Below are 19403 nucleotides of genomic sequence, written 5' to 3'. Positions count from 1 at the left end.
CAAAGTCCAGTTTCCTTCAGCTACCAAGGTCATGTTAAATAAATAGAGTAAAAGGCATATTATAGGTCAACTTAATAGGCTTTTCAATATAATAAAGATAAACTTTAGATTTAAATTTTTCGTTTTTTGCCACTAACCCAACAGTCTTATGTGCAGCTATTGTGTATTGACGTTTGCATTTATCTGTAGTTTATTCAGTTATCTATAGAGGAAAATGTGTTCTTGTAACATCAGTATATTGACTGCTTTAATCTTTAACAAAGAGCTACAGTAAGGAAGAGGTGACATTTTTAGTATTATCTTTTCCAAGGAGATTTTTTTTTTTTTCAGGTTACTTCACTTCATTGTAATCTCGTAAGTTAAAATTCTCCCTACTTCCATGTGGCTTTTCTTTCCCCCAGACCTGCCAGATCAAGTGTTACGGGTTTTCAAGGCCGATCAGCAAAGCCGCTACATCATGATCAGCAAGGACACCACAGCGAAAGAGGTAGTCATTCAGGCCATCAGGGAGTTCGCTGTGACCGCCACCCCCGATCAGTATTCGCTGTGCGAGGTCTCCGTCACACCCGAGGGGGTCATCAAACAGAGACGACTTCCAGACCAGCTTTCCAAACTCGCCGACAGAATACAGCTTAGCGGAAGGTATACGATCGCCTGTCTTCTTGGATGTGTTTACCGCCCCCTTCAAACATGCATAAAAGTCTAGGAGAGGAACACTTGATTTCAAAGGGTTTTTAAAATAAGTAAGCAACCCCGCGTATTACAAAGTTTTTCCCCCTTCACCAGGAATTGCTTTATCGAAGTAATTGCACACAGCAAATTTCAGCCCTCACAAGGATCTCTTTAAGAACTTGTTCAAAACAAAGGCGCCGTGACCTGAATGTTGTTGACTGCCTGCCGGCGTGCGAGCAGGAACTTCTCTGGGCTGGCAGAATGGTAGAGAAAGCCCGATGTGAAGTCACATTGGGTTGATCCATTTTGAACCCATCGAGGGTCACAGATTCTCTGGGAAGACAGAATAATGACCTGTGTCTGATTTCTCCTGCTTCCTCTGTAGAGCTTATTTCCTTATTTAACCTGAAATTTTAAATTTAGCTATTTTCCATTGTTTTTAGCAAGAATAAAAGGGGTAAAATAATCCTGGGAAGGACAGGAGGAAAGGGAATTATGAATGATACCCTTGAAATTCCATGTGATTTGTGCGCTTCCATCAGCGACTTCTGGGGATGTGATTCTACGATCTGGTGACGAGGGCAGCAGCCGCATTCTGGTGGCCAGAAAGAATTCCTCTGTCCTTCTACTCAGTGTTCTCAAAACGTCCTGTAAAAAAGTAGCATTATTTTCCCAAGGAATATCATGAGACCGTTGCTGAGGCTTTGCACTTTGTTTTTCTTAGATATTACTTGAAAAACAACATGGAAACGGAAACCCTCTGTTCAGATGAAGATGCTCAGGAGTTGCTGAGAGAGAGTCAGATTTCTTTGCTGCAGCTCAGCACGGTCGAAGTAGCCACACAGCTCTCCATGCGAAATTTCGAACTCTTCCGCAACATCGAACCCACCGAATACATCGACGACTTGTTTAAACTCAAATCAAAAACCAGCTGTGCCAACCTGAAGAAATTCGAGGAAGTCATTAACCAGGAAACGTTTTGGGTGGCATCTGAAATTTTGAGAGAAACGAACCAGCTGAAGAGGATGAAGATTATCAAGCATTTCATCAAGATAGCGCTACACTGTAGGGAATGCAAGAATTTTAACTCAATGTTTGCAATCATCAGGTAAGAGAGCTTATTTGTCTTAAGATTCGATTCAGTCTGCAAGTTCAAAATATGTATCAGTCCAGGAAGGCCATGTAATTTGTGTAAGTGTAGTCATTTTTAATTGAGTCATATTAAACAATTCTTTTTCTCTGAATCCTAATCTTAATCTTTAATTTAAATTAATCTCTTGTATGCTAATTTGGAGCCCAGCAATATCTACATTCACCTTTTTTTTTTTTTTTTAGCTCTTTGACCTTGGGCAGATTATTTGAACTTCTCTGAGCATCAGTTTATTTCTTGGTAAAATAACTGTATACCAGAGTTATCAAGTAGATTAAATGACATATGGTAGTCCCCCTTATCTATGGGGAATACGTTCCAAGATCCCCAGTGGATCCCCGGAACCACAGATGGTACCAAACTTTACATATGCTCTGTTTTTTCCTCTACGTATATACCTATGATAAAGATTAATTTAAAGTTAGGCGTAGTAAGAGATTAACAACAGTAACTAATACTAAAATAGAACAATATACTACAATAAAAGTTATGAGAATGGCTCTGGAGCCAGTATTAAGTAGAGTGTTACTTAAACGTAAACACTAAAATACTATGACAAACCTAGATGGCTGCTAAGTGACTAATGGAAGAGGGGTGTATACAGCCAGAACACACTGGACAAAAGGATGGCTCATGTCCTGGACGGATGAAGCGGGAAAACACGAGATTTTATCATTCTACTCAGAATGGTGCGCTTAGGAATTGTTTGTTTTTTGGAGTTTTCCATTGAATATATTAGTCCTGGGGTTGACCGCAGGTAGTTGAAACCGTGGATAAGGGGGACTCCTGTGACGAATGGAGTTCCGTCAGACAGCACAGAGGAGAGGCCCTATAAATGTTACCTTTCTTCCGTTTTAAGTGCTTAGATTGAGGCTGGAGGAAAACACAGGCTGAAGCGATGAGCTCCGTTGACACCGATGGGGATTATTACATTGGTCGTTATCTCTGTCTCGGAGTTTGATCATGTTCTCACTGCTATTATGACTTCCGTTCTATTTTTTTATTATTATTATCATAAGATGCTTGGTCAGTCTGCTGTGTGCCAAGCACTGCTCCGTGCGTGCGTGGAGGCGAAGCAGCGAAACAAACTCGCTGCTTTTGTTGGGGCTTTTGCTTTTGAGGTCATGATGCTGACCCTCTCGTGGTTTTGGTCACGGCAAACGGATCGTAAAGAAGAGTAAAGCTAGAACCCGCCCCCCCCCCGACCTTTCATCCTCAAGACCTGGAACTGTTCACCGTTTCTTGCGCATCTTTCCGCAAATTGCCGCGTCGTTACGGCCTGCGCACAGAGGTGTTATCTGCGAATGAGCCGACGCGCACTGTTTTACCTGTGTCGTTTAATTCTGTACCCGCTTTTCCTTTCTTCTTCTCAGTGGCCTAAACCTGGCGCCAGTAGCAAGACTGAGAACCACCTGGGAAAAACTTCCCAATAAATACGAAAAGCTATTTCAAGATCTCCAAGACCTGTTCGACCCTTCCAGAAACATGGCGAAATATCGCAATGTTCTCAATAGTCAAAACCTCCAGCCTCCCATAATCCCTTTATTCCCAGTTATCAAGAAGGATCTCACGTTCCTTCACGAAGGTAAATATAAAGTAGAAGGGTTCTAACCTTCACCTGTGAACGGATAGACCAAATCCCCTGTGATTCTCTTTTTCTTCTTTGCCAATGATAGGAAATGACTCAAAAGTCGATGGGCTGGTCAATTTTGAGAAGCTAAGGATGATTGCAAAAGAAATCCGTCATGTTGGCCGAATGGCTTCAGTGAACATGGACCCTGCTCTCATGTTCAGGACTCGGTGAGTATGTCGTCTTCAGCGGCGCATGTGGGACTAGAGAAGGTTGAGTTTTTAAAGCTTCCTGATAAATTAGACATTTTTTGAATATATTTGTAGCATGGCAGAAATTGGACGAGGTCATGCAAAGGGTCTCCACTGAGCTCTCCTTTGGAATAAATGTCTTATTCTGTATCAAGAGTGCTTTTGACGGTCAGTGAAAAGAGTCTGTCCTTCATAAAATTTTCATTTAACATGAGGCACAATTAATGTGTTCCTTATTTTTCAGAACACTGACACGTAGAGCTAAAACTCACAATTGGTAGTAAGAACTAAACTGTGTAAATAATCCAAACAGTATTGTTTCACTATGAACACAATCAATTTAGCTGTCGGTGTAGTCAAAAATGATTAGTCCAGCGAAGGAGAGGACAAGAGTCTTTTTTTTTTTTTTTTTTAAACGACAACAAAAAAATTAAATATATTTGTCTTTGGAGCCACATAATTATTTCAGGTAAATCTGCGCGCGTGAGGCGATTATGCAGTTTAATGTTTGTGGGCTTCTTGTACTGCTTATCCAGAAGTCTGGTCCTTTCTTTCTGAGCTTGTGATCTCTCTGTCTCTCTCTCTCTACACCATGCTTCCATCCCTACGGCTCTCACTCACAGGAAGAAGAAGTGGCGGAGTTTGGGGTAAGTGCCGGAGACCTTGCACACCCACACGGTTCTTACTCACTCTGCTCATTGTGTTGTTTCCTTACCTGCTCTATTTTCTGACGCTTTTGCATTTTGGCACTTTACTCTTTAACCCTCTTGGCTCTAGCAGAATTTCAGTTGGCAAACCGACTTCAAGTGTAATCCGTTGGGGCTTTTGCTTTTGAGGTCATGATCCATGGGAGCTGTGAGATGGTTGAGGAATATTCTGGGGACCCGTAGGACAGACATACTTCTGAGCTTTCAGAAAGATTTTATTTTAATCTAATTTCTATGTTTTGAAATGGGAAAAGCCTGGAGCGGGATGAGGGGGTAGTGGGGAAGGATGTTAGAAGTGAAAAATTGTGCAATTTAAATACACTTGCACAGATATTTGAGAAGTCAATGTATGTAATGTAAAAGGTGCCCCTAGGCGTTAAAACTAAATTTTTTTACAGCTCAACTAACTACTGTTTTCATTCTATAAACCAATTCTTTTTAAAAATAATTCTTAACAATTCATGTGCTGGTTTCTATACATATATGTTTACATTTGCATGACCATTTTATTAACAATTTGACCATGTTACCTCAGAATCTCACTACATTTAACCCCCAAAATAAGAAAAGAATTATAAACATTGCAAATAGTTTTTTGTAAAAAAAAAAAAAAAAAGTATATAAAACATCCTTTTAAGGAGAAGTAAATTGAATGTAAATCCTAATTATAACTGTATTCTTGCATGAGCTTTTACATATGATCATTATTCTGTGCCGACTTCTATGAGAAGACGGCCTTGAGTGTCTATTGATGTGAAAAGGAGAATTTTCCAGTTAGAACTGAACAGGTACCAAACATATATGTATGTATGTATGTAGGATTCTTTTTTAACTCGAAAAATAAAAATTAATCTATATTATTCTGTGGTCCTGCGTAACAGTCGACGTTACCAGAATGAAGCATGTAACCTGTGAACATAGAACGTTCCTGTAAAGTCTTGGCATGATGCAGATCAAGCGATCCCGTGCTTGATAGCTGTCTTTTCATCTTCCAGGTCTCTCAGCCAGGGTAGTACAAACGCAACAGTGCTAGATGTTGCTCAGACAGGTGGTCATAAAAAGCGGGTACGTCGTAGTTCCTTTCTCAATGCCAAAAAGCTTTACGAAGATGCCCAGATGGCTCGAAAAGTGAAGCAGTACCTGTCCAATTTGGAGCTCGAAATGGACGAGGAGAGTCTTCAGACGTTGTCCCTGCAGTGCGAGCCAGCGACCAACACACGTGAGTCTCCCCCCCCCCCCCCGCAAGTGGCCGCAGATCTGACCGCAGTGCACGCTGGTTTCCCGTGCGATGCTGTGCGGGTGGGGACCGAGCGCGGCTCAGGGCAGAGGGCGATAGAGCATCTCGAGGTGCACTGACCTTGCCCTTGAATGTTGCTGTCGAACACCACGCAGCAGTGTCCTGGGCTGGGCCTCCTCCTTCAGCAGGGTTCATGTGGGGAGGTCGACCCCGTAGACCGATTTAGGGCGACCGTTGTTTTGGATTGTTTCCAGTATAGCCGGTATGCAGGCAGGGGACACAGGGGTGGACGCTTCTCCCATTCGCATCCCTCTTTTTCTCACAGATGCTTCCGAATAGATAGGCCACCTCAGGGGGGCGAGGGGCCCCCAGGGCAGAGCAGCAGGGAACTAGATAGGCTGCCGCCTTTGCACCTTCAGCCCAGACGGCACTCAGCATGAAGCTCGGCGGCCACAGAAAGCAGTCAGTCGTTCTGCGACACACAGTGAACCACGACTCCGCTGAACGTGTAGCCTCCCAGGCTTTAAAAATGTGGCCAGGCTAGACGCGCACCTGTTATCTGTAAGACGGAGGCGCCTTCCATCTAAGAAATGGCCGGGTCTTGTATGGGCAGGTGCGAGGATACCTGGTCGTGAATGAAAATGTTAGATCGATGACCTGAGAGCATTCGAGTTCTCAGATTTACCCAGGACTGTAAACGCTCTGTGTGTTGTGATGAAGAGCGCGTCCTCTGAAGCGAGAGTGGTCTGAGATCAAATCCTGTTTGTTTTTCATGCTCGCTGTAGCACCTTAGGCAAGTTGCTTGAGCTCCCTAATCCTCAGCTTCTTTGCGTATAAAATGCAGGAAGTGCACATCCGTCATCCAGATGACTTTAATATTAATGTCCTATATATATCGGATTTAATTGCCCTATTAATTGGTTTGCCTTCTATCGGCCATGGAATTACACACTCAGTATAATGCTCAAACAGTATTAGCTAGCACTAGCTCATACGATTCTACCCTATGGGAGAGAAAATTTAGTAGTAAAAGGATCGCTTAGTTAATGCCATTTATTAAATAAAAACGAAGCTCATATATGTAAAGGAATTTTGGACACCACTTTAGAAAAACAGTTCCTAACAATTCTCCTGTTGTAGTTTTTACATTTGTGGTTTTGTAGAATATACGTACACATAAGGTAGGGAACTAGCTACAGCTTTCTATATTTTTAATGTGGTATTGAATAGTACAGTCATCTTTTGAGATAGCTAATATCATAAGATAAATATCTCTGTTCCGTCGCGTTTAATATTTTCTGTAACTAGCTGGGGTTTACCTCCTGCCCGCATTTCTGTCCTTTCCATAGACAACAGAGAAAAGAATGCACTTTTTAGTATTCTAATTGCAGAACATCCTCATGCAGTTCTAAAATTATCTCATATGTAGCTACCGATGTCTTAAATTTCTTGTTCTCTTTTTCAAACCAAACAATTATCAGTGCCTAAGAATCCCGGTGACAAAAAGCCCGTGAAAACGGAGACCTCCCCGGTGGCTCCGAGGGCAGGGTCGCAGCAGAAGGCACAAGCCCAGCCCCAGGCCCAGCAGCAGCAGACGCCGCACAAGGTCAACCAAGGACTTCAGGTTCCCGCCGTGTCCCTGTACCCCTCACGAAAGAAGGTGCCCGTGAAGGACCTCCCCCCCTTCGGTAGGTGATCAAATCCGTATGCTCTTCTGGTGCTCCCGACAGTCATGTTTTTTGGATTAGGAAAAAACAAAAACAAAAACAAATGCTCATCTTAGAAAACTAACTTTGTGTAATATTCTCGAGTCTCCCCCTGATTGTTACCTCTTAATAAAACGTCGATGGGCAAAGTTAAACTTTATCTTTGCCAGCGGAAGGGCCTGATTTCGTAGACTGGTTTAATCATGCTCATTTATCATGGTGGGGGGTGGGAGCATAAAGTGGAGAAATTATGCTTTTACTTATTTAATTTTTAATGAGCATAGAAGTTGCTTTGTCTATGTACATTATTGAAACTGATTTTGCCTTACGATCAATTAATTACTGGAATTTAGGCAAAATGTCTTTTTAAGTGAAATGACTTGTCTGGAGGTAAACTCTTATTTGTTGAATCCCTGGTACTCTAACTGGAGTGGGGGGTGGGAGGGTACAAGTAATTCCTGAATATTAAGGAGCCAAATCATGCTTCATCTTCTCTATTAAAAGTAATAGATCTACTAGTGTAGTCCCTTTATGTAAATTATACAGCAAAATTATTTTTTCATAAAATTTACTGGTAGTTTTTTTTTCACATATGTAAAGGAAACACTGTTAACCAAAGGGAAATAAATTTTTTAAGAAACCGTTAGCAAAGCATTTACTTAGATAAGATAGGGTATTGGCTGTTCCTGTCCTTATGAGTTGGGCAAGAATTTTGTATAGCACATCCTTCATACCCTCTGTTTTTGGCTCATTTCTCCTGATTAGCAAGTTGACATTGGGGAAGAGTGAGAAAAAAAACACCCTTTACTTGACATTTCCCCTTTCAAATATTTGTATTGCTCCCGGTCTCAAACAATCTGCATAACATCTTTCTTGACCACTATTTCCGTGGAATCTGACTTCTCTTTCCTCTTGTACACTGAACTTCTTATATCGAAGTTATTCAGTCCTCCTTGTAGCCAAATGTAGCCTGTTAGCCCAAATGCAGGTGTGCTGCATACAAAGCTATCCCCTCTTTTCCCAGAGAGAATATTTTTCAAAATGTTTTTAGACCTATTTGAATTTATGAACTTTACAAATGTGGATAAAACAGTCACGTGTCTTCTTTTGATAATTAATTGAACATTAAACATTTAAAGTCATATAATATAAACTATTAATTTAGCGATACCGAGCCCCTTGAATCTAATTCACAAAATAGTTTTGTCCAAATACTGTCTGCATTCCAAATCAAAACCATTCATATAGCTTTAATGTGGTTGGTATTTCATGCATTCATGTATATTAGTGTCTACACATGTAATTAAAATGTTGCTTTCAAAATGATTTTAAAAGATTATATTAAAACAACATCAAACACATGAGGTGAAATAAAGGGGTAAATATTACATTTCATTGCCTCTTCTTTAATGGATTCTGTAAAGTCTAAGAACATTAAAACCAGCATTAATTGATAGTTTCAGGCTGTAAATCCTTCCTAAATATCTTTTTGTTGTTTGGAATAAAGTAATTAAGAGTGCTTCATAATAATACTAGAGGCTTTGTAGAACATTTTAATGTGACTTCATTATTTAATAATATTTTTTTGAAAAATCACCTAGTATTAGCATATATAATCCTTTTGTTCCCCACCCTCATTCTGCCTGATCCTTCACTTGGCGCTGGATCACGCCCGTCATGGTCCCTGTGACACGACCATTTCCTGGGCGTCCCCCTCCCTTCTTTCATCTGTTTATTGCATAAACCTTGGCTCCCTGGAATTCCTTAGAACTCTTCCGTTTGCTTTCCCTGCTCTTCCGTTTAGCTCTTGGCTCTTGACCTCCGCCACTTCCCCAGAGCTAACATACCCAGCGACGTGAAAATACCTGTTTCTGGTTCAAACTTGGCTTCTCAGCAATGAACGTTCTTTTTGTCCAGTCGTCGTCTGACATATTGTTGAATAAAGATGGCGCGATCGCGTTAAGCTTTGGAGCCTAAAGTAAAATATCAGAAGCAGTAACTCTGGGAGGTGTCAATCTGAGACCAAACCCCAAGCGTCTTGTGCCTTCTGTGAGCTGTCTGTGACGAGCGCACAGACCACCGAAAATGGAACTAGGTCGAAACTAAATGCAATATGAAATCTTAACACAAAAGTTTTTTGTTTTTTGTTTTTTTTTCATTTCAACATTATTTCTTTTCAGTCTTGAAATACGTATTTATTTATTTTTCTCTTATAGGCATAAACTCTCCACAAGCTTTAAAGAAAATCCTTTCTTTGTCTGAAGAAGGAAGTCTGGAGCGTCACAAGAAACAGACAGAAGATACGATATCAAATGCATCTTCTCAATTTTCTTCTCCCCCGACTTCGCCACAAAGTTCTCCAAGGAAAGGTAAAACTGACTTAGTGTTTCCCTTTGTAGCGATCTGTACATTTCGGCTATAACGAATCCCAGAGTTTTATGTTACATCACTTTGGTATTAGAGCCATTGAAAGTGTTCTGCTATATAATAATAACCAATGGACTTTTTTTTCTCTCTGTTTATAAATTGAGAAGAATTTTGGTATTTCCAGTATTATAGTAAGTAGTAGTAAACTTAGAACTAGATAAGGCCTTTTAAAAAATACTTTTTGAGTTATTTATTGCAAGTGTGGACATCTTTTTACACTAAAAGTTGTTCTAACTAAGGATGATTGATTGTATAATATTAATTATAGAATAGAGAGCTTTATAAACATAAAAACTAATACCTTCCTGATTTATTTTTTCATTGTATTAACACGGGTCTTGATTACCTTTTTTGTTGCTGTCTCGTTTTAATTTTACCCAGTCAGACTTTCCTCTTTACATTGATGCTTTCTTATATTAAAATCATAGACAGTTTTCTGCCATATAACCCTCCGGGATGCTTTCTTTTCCTACCCTTTAACTGAGTGGGTATGAAGCCAATGATAAATGCTAAGAAACTTTTCCCTAGAGGAAGGCCAAAAAGGTTACTAAATTGTGAGATTTCACTGAAACAGCAAATGCCTCTCCTGTTTCACTTTTTAGATATTGCAGGTATCTGTGCATTTTTATGTGGGTATCAGTCTCTGCTGTCCTTGTCAAACGGATACAGCTAAATTCTTTTCTCATCCTGTTGTTAGGTGGCATTGGCAATCAGCTGAGATCTTTTGGCTCCGGGCAGTTGGACTTAACCAGTTCCTCCTCTTCTCTTGGAAGTGAGAACAGTAACAAGAATAACAATGCACCACGGACCTATGGGATAGGTGGGGTTTCTAGAACCAAAAGCGGGGTGGGAGAGAGAGGAATCATCTCATTAGTTAAGGAAAATGGGAGAATTCCTCCTAAATGTCGAGTGCTCCATCTGAGTGATCGTTTCTCTAGAGATGGTTTTTTTTTTTTTTTTTTTTTTAAACAGGCCGTTCAGGGGAGGCTTTAAATCTTATCTGTCAGAACTTGTAATGTGGTTTATAAAAACACATTTCATAGATGAGCACATTAAATCTTATCAAGACCTGTGCAACCTTTAAAAAATAAATCAGGAATTAAAATTTTACTGAAAAGATGGGGAAATCCTAGTTAGAGGGCAAATGAGCAACAATTCAGATGCTCTAGATTGAACTTTTTATTAGCTAAGTGGCATTGAAACGTTTGTATCACATACATAGAATCATAGAAAATCAATACTTTAAATAATGTAAGATCCTTAGTGCTGTTTTCAAAGCAATGAGTGCTCAGAAAGAAGATATGAATATTTTTCATTAAAAATATCAAGATAAGTGTGTTTCTGATTTTCAAAGTTATTTTTAGCAACACAGGGTGTTAAGTGTCCTGCAGGTGGAAACATGGACATCTGTTTAGGTATTTTTAAAAGTGAGGGTCTACGGAGAAAATGGAGATTTTGTATATTACACTCTTCAAAACAACCGGCTTTTATGCGATTTGTCCAATATATTATTAATGTCGAAAAACCAAAGAGCAGAAATCCAAAGATAGTTTCTTCAGATTTTCTTTCTTATACATCCACTTAAAATTCTAAGTATAATACGAATTTCCAGTTGAATGATTGTATGCCATCAAGTTCTAAAAATTGAAAACCTTCGGGAACAAGATTACTGACTTCGCAGTTTGGAAAAGAACATACTTTTAAATCTGATCCTCATTGTTGTTCATAGTCTCTTTTATATAGCTAATAATAATGGTGAAACGTGTATTTTAGGGACTAAGGATAGTCGAGTAGTACCACGATTTCTGCATCATCTCCTGGCCCATCTCATGTCTAAACTTTTATTAAGCAAGTTAAGCTCCATTTGAGTAAAAATTTACCTTATGTCATTCACCCGCTCTCCACAAGTAAAAGGTCCCCCCCCCCCATTTCAGGGGCGATGCCTTTGGCCTATAATTTTTGTTTTTACTTCTGTTTGGTAGACTTCAGTTTTATGTCCTAAACCTACAGCATCTAACTGACATGATTGTCTTTCCCACGCAGGTTACACTTTGGCTCCCAGTGGCACTGTGGATAACTTTTCAGATTCCGGCCACAGTGAAATTTCTTCACGATCCAGCATCGTCAGCAATTCTTCCTTCGACTCGGTGCCAGTCTCTCTGCACGATGAGAGGCGGCAGAGGCATTCCGTCAGCATCGTGGAGACAAACCTCGGCGTGGGCAGGGTGGAAAGGCGAACCGTGATCGAACCCGATCAGTACAGCTTAGGGTAGGTGCCTTTTCTTCAGTGTTCCGTACCTTCTTTCTTCCATCTTTTAAAAATGAAGGGTTTTTTTTCTCCCCAGTGTGTGTTTCTATGTATTCCACACAATGCCTAAGAACTTTTCTCCCATCCCAATTACTAATTTTCACAATTTCTAGGTTATCGAGTACCATGCTATTTTTGTTGTGCTTTTTGAGTTAGGTTTATTCTTAATTAGAACACAGTTCTGTGCCGAAGGCAGAGGGTTGACTTTAGGATGTATCTCAGTTCTTTCGTATGAGCCATCTTCCTGAAATAATAAGACTATATTTGAGCCTTCTAAGGAAAATTTTCATTTATTATAAGGAAGTAATTGTTCTGGTCCCTCCGTATTTATCTCACGCTAATGACAAGGTGAGAAAGTTGGATGTGACGCGCTGGCCACCAGAAGGCATTTTGGCGGTGGGCCCATCCTCTCCCCGGGATGGAAGAAAGCCACCGTCCTGGGGAAAGCGTAGTTCGCTTTTATCGGCGGGTTCTTCCTTACCAGTCCTGCTTTTTCCTTCCTCGTTGCTTTCCACCGCGTAGGTCCTACGCGCCGGTGTCTGAGAGCCGGGGCCTGTACGCTACCGCCACGGTGGTTTCTTCTCCGAGCGCAGAGGAACTGTCCCAGGACCAGGGGGATCGGGCTTCCCTCGACGCTGCCGACAGCGGCCGCGGCAGTTGGACCTCGTGCTCCAGCGGGTCCCACGATAACATTCAGACCATCCAGCACCAGAGGAGCTGGGAGACGCTTCCGTTCGGGCACACTCACTTTGACTATTCCGGGGACCCCGCCAGCGTGTGGGCCTCGGGCGGCCACGTGGACCAAATGATGTTTTCCGACCCCGGCACAAAGTACACCAGGCAGACTCAAAGCAGGGAGAGTCTGGAGCAAGCCCAGTCCCGGGCGAGCTGGGCGTCTTCCACAGGCTACTGGGGGGAAGACTCCGAAGGCGACACAGGCACAATAAAGCGGCGGGGCGGCAAGGACGTTTCCATGGAGGCCGAGAGCGGCAGCGTGCCGTCCGTGCCCGCGGAAGAAGCCAGACCGGTCCCCGTGCCCGCCCACGTGGCTGTGGCGTCCACCGCCGCGAAGGGCCTTATCGGTAAGCGTGTTGGAGAGCCTCGTCGTGTCTGCGTCGTGGCCTTAACCTCTAACTTATTTCAAAAGTAAAATCGTGTGTTTGTGGGTCTTCCCCTCATGTTGTCAACACCCCCCCCTCACCCCCTGCCCCCCCGCCCCTATTGCCGTATAGGGCTTGAAACGAATAGTGGTGAAGAGCCCAGTTCTGTGGTCCGGTACATAGAAATATTTTCCATAATAGTATATATATTCACTGCATCTTCTCTATCAGGATCAGTAGGTCGTCGTGGATATTTTCCGGTCCCATATCGATTCTTTGAGCTGAAAATTATCAGGAAGGGCCGCCGTTCTTTGTAGAGGAAGAATTTTTGTTCAGTTGAAGCTTTTAAGTATTTTATTATTCTGTTCCGTTCCCTCGGATGACTTGTATTTAGAACTTATACTTAGCTTGTTAACCTTCTGTTGATTTTTGTTATGCAGACGAATTATTTCTGTGCTCAACGAGTTCTCACCGTACACTGTGGAACTAGGGAGGGGGGGTGCCCAGCCATAACGTAGTGAGTGAAAGCGTGGGCGTCAGGCAGATTGGGGCTGAGGTCGCTGTTCTGCTGCTTATTTCCTAGCGTCGTGGTGTTGGGCCGAGGTGCTGAGCTCTGTCTGTTTCCTCATCTGTAAAATGAGGTAAATAATTTTTTCTAGGACAGTTGGTGCTGAGGATTCAAGGAATCCTGAGCAAAGCGCTTTGACCTGTGTCCAGATAGTATTTGATGCGTGCACGAGAGACATTATTACTGCTTTGTTGCTGCCGTTTCTGTTGTGAAGTCTCTCACCTTCCCTCGGTCCTCGCTGGATGTATTTTCTATGATCCGTTTAATGTCTGTGTAATTGAACACATAGGATATGGAGTGAGAAATTCCGGAGCATAATCATTACAGGCATCACTTTTATTAGCAGGGGAATTGTAATTATTTTACCATGTAAGTAGTCAAATTTGATATCCTTGCGAGGTGAGAGGAGATACGTTAGTACCTCCTCTTAGGGTAGAAATTTTAACGTACTTCCTTTTAACAAACTAGTACTCAGACTTGTTATTGCAAAGGAAAGAAAAGCGATTCGCAGCTCCTAACAGTTCGGTCTAGAAATTTCAAGAACATAAACTTTGATTTTACTTACTTTACAGCTTTCATGTTGTAGGTCATGATCATTAATTAAAAAAGACTTTAAGAAAAAGACATACCTTACATGCAGTTTTAGAGTTTGTAAATTCGCATCATGTGGTTTACTATTCCCAGTTTATTTCAGAACAGAGGTGCTGTGGGATCGATGCTCTGCCCCATGCGGGTGAATGCGCCGAGCGGGCGTCACCTGCCGGGTCCCCGGGCCGCAGGTGAGGCGCTTTGAGCCGCCTACCTACTAACTCGCTGCGGACACAGTCCTGAGAGCCTTTCATGGTCTCTCTTTGCCTCGTCTTTCCAGTACCCCCGAGAGTCGTTAGATGTCGACCTTATTCCCGTTGTATTCAGACCAGGGGGACAAGTTTTCGATAGCTCGCTTCAAGTTCCAGGTTCTGAGATTCGGTTTCGTTGACATCGCTCCCCCGACCCCCGCCCCGCACCCCGCACCCCGCACCCCGTTAGCCGGGACACCGCGTGCGCCGTCGTCGTCTTTTTCCACGGACGGGCGTCGCTCTTCCGCAGCCTCTTTAACGGCCGGTGCCTTGTCTCCACGCAGCGCGCAAGGAGGGCAGGTACCGCGAGCCGCCGCCCACGCCGCCGGGCTACGTGGGCATCCCGATCGCCGACTTCCCCGAGGGGCCGCCGCACCCCGCCCGCAAGCCGCCGGACTACAGCGTGGCGCTGCAGCGCTCGCGGATGCTGGCGCGCGCCCCCGACGCCGCGGCCCCCGCGCCCGCGCCCGCCGCCCGGCCGCCCGGCCGGCCGCAGTGGCACAAGCCCGGCGACGGCGACCCGCGCCTCGGCCCCGGCCCCGGCGCGGCCCCGGGCTTCGCCGCCGACGAGGACGGTACGGACGCGCCCGCCGGGCCGCAGACCCCGCCCTGCTGTGTGTGAGCGTGTGTGTGTGTGTGTGTGTGTGTGTGTGTGCGCGCGCGCGTGCGCGCATGTGTGCGTGCGTGTGTGCGCGTGCATGTGTGTGCGTGTGTGTGTATGCGTGCGTGCATGTGTGTGCGCATCTACACATGTGTGTGCGTGTGAGCCCGCCGTGTGCGCGTGTGCGTGCGTGTGTGCGCGTGCATGTGTGTGCGTGTGTGTATGCGTGCGTGCATGTGTGTGTGCGCATCTACACATGTGTGTGTGCGTGTGAGCCCGCCGTGCGTGCGCGTGCATGTGTGGATGCGTGCATGCAACCCCGCCTTGTGCACATGCATGTGTGTGTGCGTGTGTGTGCGCGTGCATGTGCGTGTGTGAGCCTGCCGTGTGCGTGTGCGCGCGTGCATGTTTATGTGTGTGTGCGCGTGTGTGCGCGTGCATGTGTGTGTGCGTATGTGTGTGTGCGCGCGTGCGCGTGTGTTTCCTAAATGGCTTCAAAAATAGAGATCGCAGAAGTTGGCACGTGTGACACAGTGGGCGCGGCTGGTTCCCCTTCTTGGGCCTCAAAGCGCTCTGTCCGCTTATTACGTTTGGGCTTGTAAATGAGTTCCGAAGGAGTTCCCCGTGACCGTGTGGTGAAGTACACTTCCCTGTAACTTTTTGGCCCGCCTTTTTACACCCTGTAACTGCCTGGCCGATCGGATCCAGAATGAGGAGGAGAGGGGAGAGCGTGCCCGCCTCTTTCCTTTTTTAAGTTTTGATTTTGATATGTTTTAGTACGCAGATAATCATAGAACAAAGCAGACCGCGAAAATGACTTAGAAAATGACTTAGAATCCCGCCACTTGCAGAGAACCACTGTTAACATTTCGTTATACGTCCTTGTAGACTTTTCTATGTGTACGTGACGATGTTATAAAAAAGTCACGTGCTGCTTTATAACTTTTTGCAATGAATTTATTTTAGTTTTTCAATAAATACACAGTGTAACTATTTTTGTATTATATATACCTTTAAAGATACCGCATCATATATACTTTATCCTAAAATTATTATCACTCATCATCATTACCTAGGAACAGAAGGCAGAGATTTGAAGTGAGGTATACCAAGAAGAATAGCTATGGTATTTTTATTTAGCAAGTCAGTGAACGTATTGTATTCTCTCTAAGCACAAGAAACAGCTTCTTGCTCATTGATTTGTTTTTCTTTCCTGGCCTTGTTTGCAGAAGACGAACAAGTATCTGCTGTTTAAGGCACAGGCTTTTCTGGACCCAGAGCGGGCCCCCTACGAGGAGAGCACAAGACGACGCCCCCAGCGTCCGAGCCTGGGAGACTCACCTTCTGAGGATGGTGGACCAGTTTGCCTCCCTCCCTGCCTTAAAAGCAGCATGGGGCTTCTTCTCTCCTTCTTCCTTCCCCCTTTGCATGTGAAATACTGTGAAGAAATTGCCCTGGCACTTTTCAGACTCTGTCGCTTGAAATGCACAGCGCAGCAACCAAGTCTTCAAGTCCCCACGGTTGCTGCCTGCCACGTCACACAGGATCATTCCAGATTCCAAGATCATCACGGCGAGACGATTCGCTCTGGCTGCACTTCTCGATGCCTGGAAGGGTTTGTAACAATCTTCCTCTGAGATGTCAACCCAGTCCCAGCACTTGGTCTCTCATTGGGATAATGAGAAAAGCTAGCCATTGAACTTCTCGGGGCCTTTAACCCACCAAGGAAGACAAAGAAAAACAAGGAAATCCTTTGAGTACCGTGCTTGTCCACTTGTTTACAACGTCCTTCTTTTTTTCTTTTTTTTAAATGAGTTTAAAGATTGTGTTCAGAGAGTAAATGTTATATCCATTTAATGATTACAGTATTATTTTGAACCTTTAAGTGGGGTTGCCAGCCTGGGTCTCTAAAGAAAAGAAAAAAATAAAACCAAATACTGCCGGACAGGGTGTGGTCACACGAAGAAGCAGGGTGGACCTGCGTGCGACCCTGTCTTCCCGGGGTCCTTCTGGCCTCACCTGCGAAGTGCCCTATCCTGGAGGAGCATCAAATGTCAGCCAATCCCGAGGATGCCGAGACGCCCCGCCCACACCTTCCCCAGTGGGCGGGGCTCGTCCCTAAACCTGTTTGCACATGGCCGGGGGAGAGAACTAGGACTGTCGTGTCCTGTGTCTGAGCCTTATGGAGCGCAGGACGGTGTCGTTTGAGGACGTGTCCTGCTCCGTTGAGATGGATGGCAAACCACCCCCCCCCCTTTTTTTTTTAAGTTATGTCTCTTTGATTTTTGTTCATTTCGTTTTAGGGATTTTTTTTTTTTTTTTTTTTTTTTGCCGTCGTTTTTAAAGAGAAATGTGTATAACTGGATAGCATTGCGGTGACGGCAGCTCGGGACCGTTGGAGCGAGTGCCCGCTGTTTCCACTGCTCTTGGAAGACCGCTTCCCTTTGTTGAATCGGCACTAGGGAATAAACAAGCCTTTAACGTGCTTGAGGATCGAAAGATCAAAAAAAAAAAAAAAAAAACTGGTTAGATTAATGCCAGCCTTGGCAAGGCGGGTTAGTCACCAGAGACTAACCGGTAAGTGGCTTTACGGACACTCTGCGGAGAGAAGGCCTGCGTGTCGCGACCACCTGCTCACAGCTGCTATTAACCCTCTAATGACTGAAATGACCCCTCCACTCTATTTTTGTGTTGTTTTTTTGCACAGACTCCGGAAAAGTGAAGGCCGCCAATCCGAGTAGTACTCAAATGTGAGGAACTGCTGGTCTTGGATTTTCTTTCTTTTTTTTTTTTTTCCATTAAATCCAGCTGATCATATTGATCAGTAGAGAAACGTAAATAGCTTCCAATTTTAAAAGTCGAATCGCAGTGTTTTTTCACTGTACCAAACAATGTCAGTGCTTTATTTAATAATTTTCTTCCGTATCATGGCATTTGTCTACTTGCTCTTATATATTACATTGTCAATTATGCATTTGTAATTTTACATGTAATATGCATTCTTTGCCAGTTTTATTATATAGGCTATGGACCTCATGTGCATATAGAAAGACAGAAATCTAGCTCTACCACAAGTTGCACAAATGTTATCTAAGCATTAAGTAATTGTAGAACATAGGACTGCTAATCTCAGTTCTCTCTGTGACGTCAAGTGCAGAATGTACAATTAACTGGTGATTTCCTCATACTTTTGATACTACTTGTACCTGTATGTCTTTTAGAAAGACATTGGTGGAGTCTGTATCCCTTTTGTATTTTTAATACAATAATTGTACATATTGGTTATATTTTTGTTGAAGATGGTAGAAATGTACTATGTTTATGCTTCTACATCCAGTTTGTACAAGCTGGAAAATAAATAAATATAACATAAAGCCTCGTCTGTATTCTCAATGAGCCATGCGTGCTTTTGGTTAACAACGAGGAAGAAAGCCCTTGGGTGTCACAATAAGGACAAGTTCTCGGGAGGCTGAGGAGACAGCCCGCCCGGTAGCCCAGTCTTTTAAGTAGCTTTCTGTTGATTTAGACAAAGGAATTAATATCATTGATGTCAAACCAAACCATATGCGGAATTCACAGTGTTTCTTGAGATTCACTGAAAAATGGAGATGATATATTTATACAACAGTTGTCTCTTCAACTCTTTTCCAATAAAACTATTTGTGGGACATAATACTTTGATTCCTGATATGTGCGCTATGAAACAGGACCTCAGACAACTTAAACTCTCATTCAAGGTCACGGCCACTAAGGTCAGAGTACAAGGTAGCTAATTATCTGGGACTTCTGATGAGTACGTGAAGAATATCATTGTTATGTCTGTGAGTTCTGATGTGTGGTAAGTCTCAATACTTTCTGTCTTACTGAAGGAACGCATATATAAAAAGGTAAAAAGCAACACCCTATTCAAGCACATTTTGAAATGAAGGACTCATTTCTTATCCTCAAGCAGACGGAAGTGTATTAAAATACTATCGGTTACTTGCTGAGAAGCCTCAAAAGTCAGCGTGGGAGGACGTGGGAGCTCAGGCCCCGACCGTGAGAAAATGTGAGAAAGTCTGAGAAAGGAATCGAGAGTTTAGTCCCCGGGCTCACGTGGCCACCGGCTAACTCAGATACCTTTCTGAGGCATTTGTGCTTTGCTGTCTTGGTGAGTAAATTATGAAAATCTGGCCGTCAGAACAATTGGAGAATGAAAACCAGGAGCTTCACCCGCACCTTTCGGAAAACGAAGGCACTGTGTGTGTGTGCGCTTGTGTGCGTGTGT

General features: G+C 43.4%; 1 protein-coding gene across 12 annotated transcripts in view; it reads left to right on the top strand.

Moving 5' to 3' along the window:
- Nucleotides 1-18529, top strand: part of RAPGEF2 (Rap guanine nucleotide exchange factor 2) — a 181061-nt gene extending 162532 nt beyond the window's left edge. For 6 of the 12 annotated variants that reach the window (XM_036233992.1, XM_036233991.1, XM_036233996.1 and 3 more), the window contains 13 exons: nt 402-642; nt 1397-1780; nt 3196-3407; nt 3499-3622; nt 4267-4290; nt 5346-5569; nt 7069-7275; nt 9510-9662; nt 10418-10540; nt 11764-11989; nt 12551-13110; nt 14820-15110; nt 16366-18529. In XM_036233992.1, the coding sequence (XP_036089885.1) occupies nt 402-642; nt 1397-1780; nt 3196-3407; nt 3499-3622; nt 4267-4290; nt 5346-5569; nt 7069-7275; nt 9510-9662; nt 10418-10540; nt 11764-11989; nt 12551-13110; nt 14820-15110; nt 16366-16391 (2795 nt within the window). In that variant the 3' untranslated portion in view covers nt 16392-18529. The remainder of the gene's footprint in view (nt 1-401; nt 643-1396; nt 1781-3195; nt 3408-3498; nt 3623-4266; nt 4291-5345; nt 5570-7068; nt 7276-9509; nt 9663-10417; nt 10541-11763; nt 11990-12550; nt 13111-14819; nt 15111-16365) is intronic. The other 6 variants (XM_036233997.1, XM_036233995.1, XM_036234002.1 and 3 more) reach the window with 3 other exon arrangements.
- The last annotated feature ends 874 nt before the right edge of the window (nt 18530-19403 follow it).

This window comes from Rousettus aegyptiacus, unplaced genomic scaffold (genome assembly GCF_014176215.1).
Source record: "Rousettus aegyptiacus isolate mRouAeg1 unplaced genomic scaffold, mRouAeg1.p scaffold_m13_p_16, whole genome shotgun sequence".
NCBI lineage: Eukaryota > Metazoa > Chordata > Mammalia > Chiroptera > Pteropodidae > Rousettus > Rousettus aegyptiacus.
The sequence above is the reverse complement of the archived record's forward strand: the minus strand, read 5'-3'. Positions and strand labels throughout refer to the sequence as shown.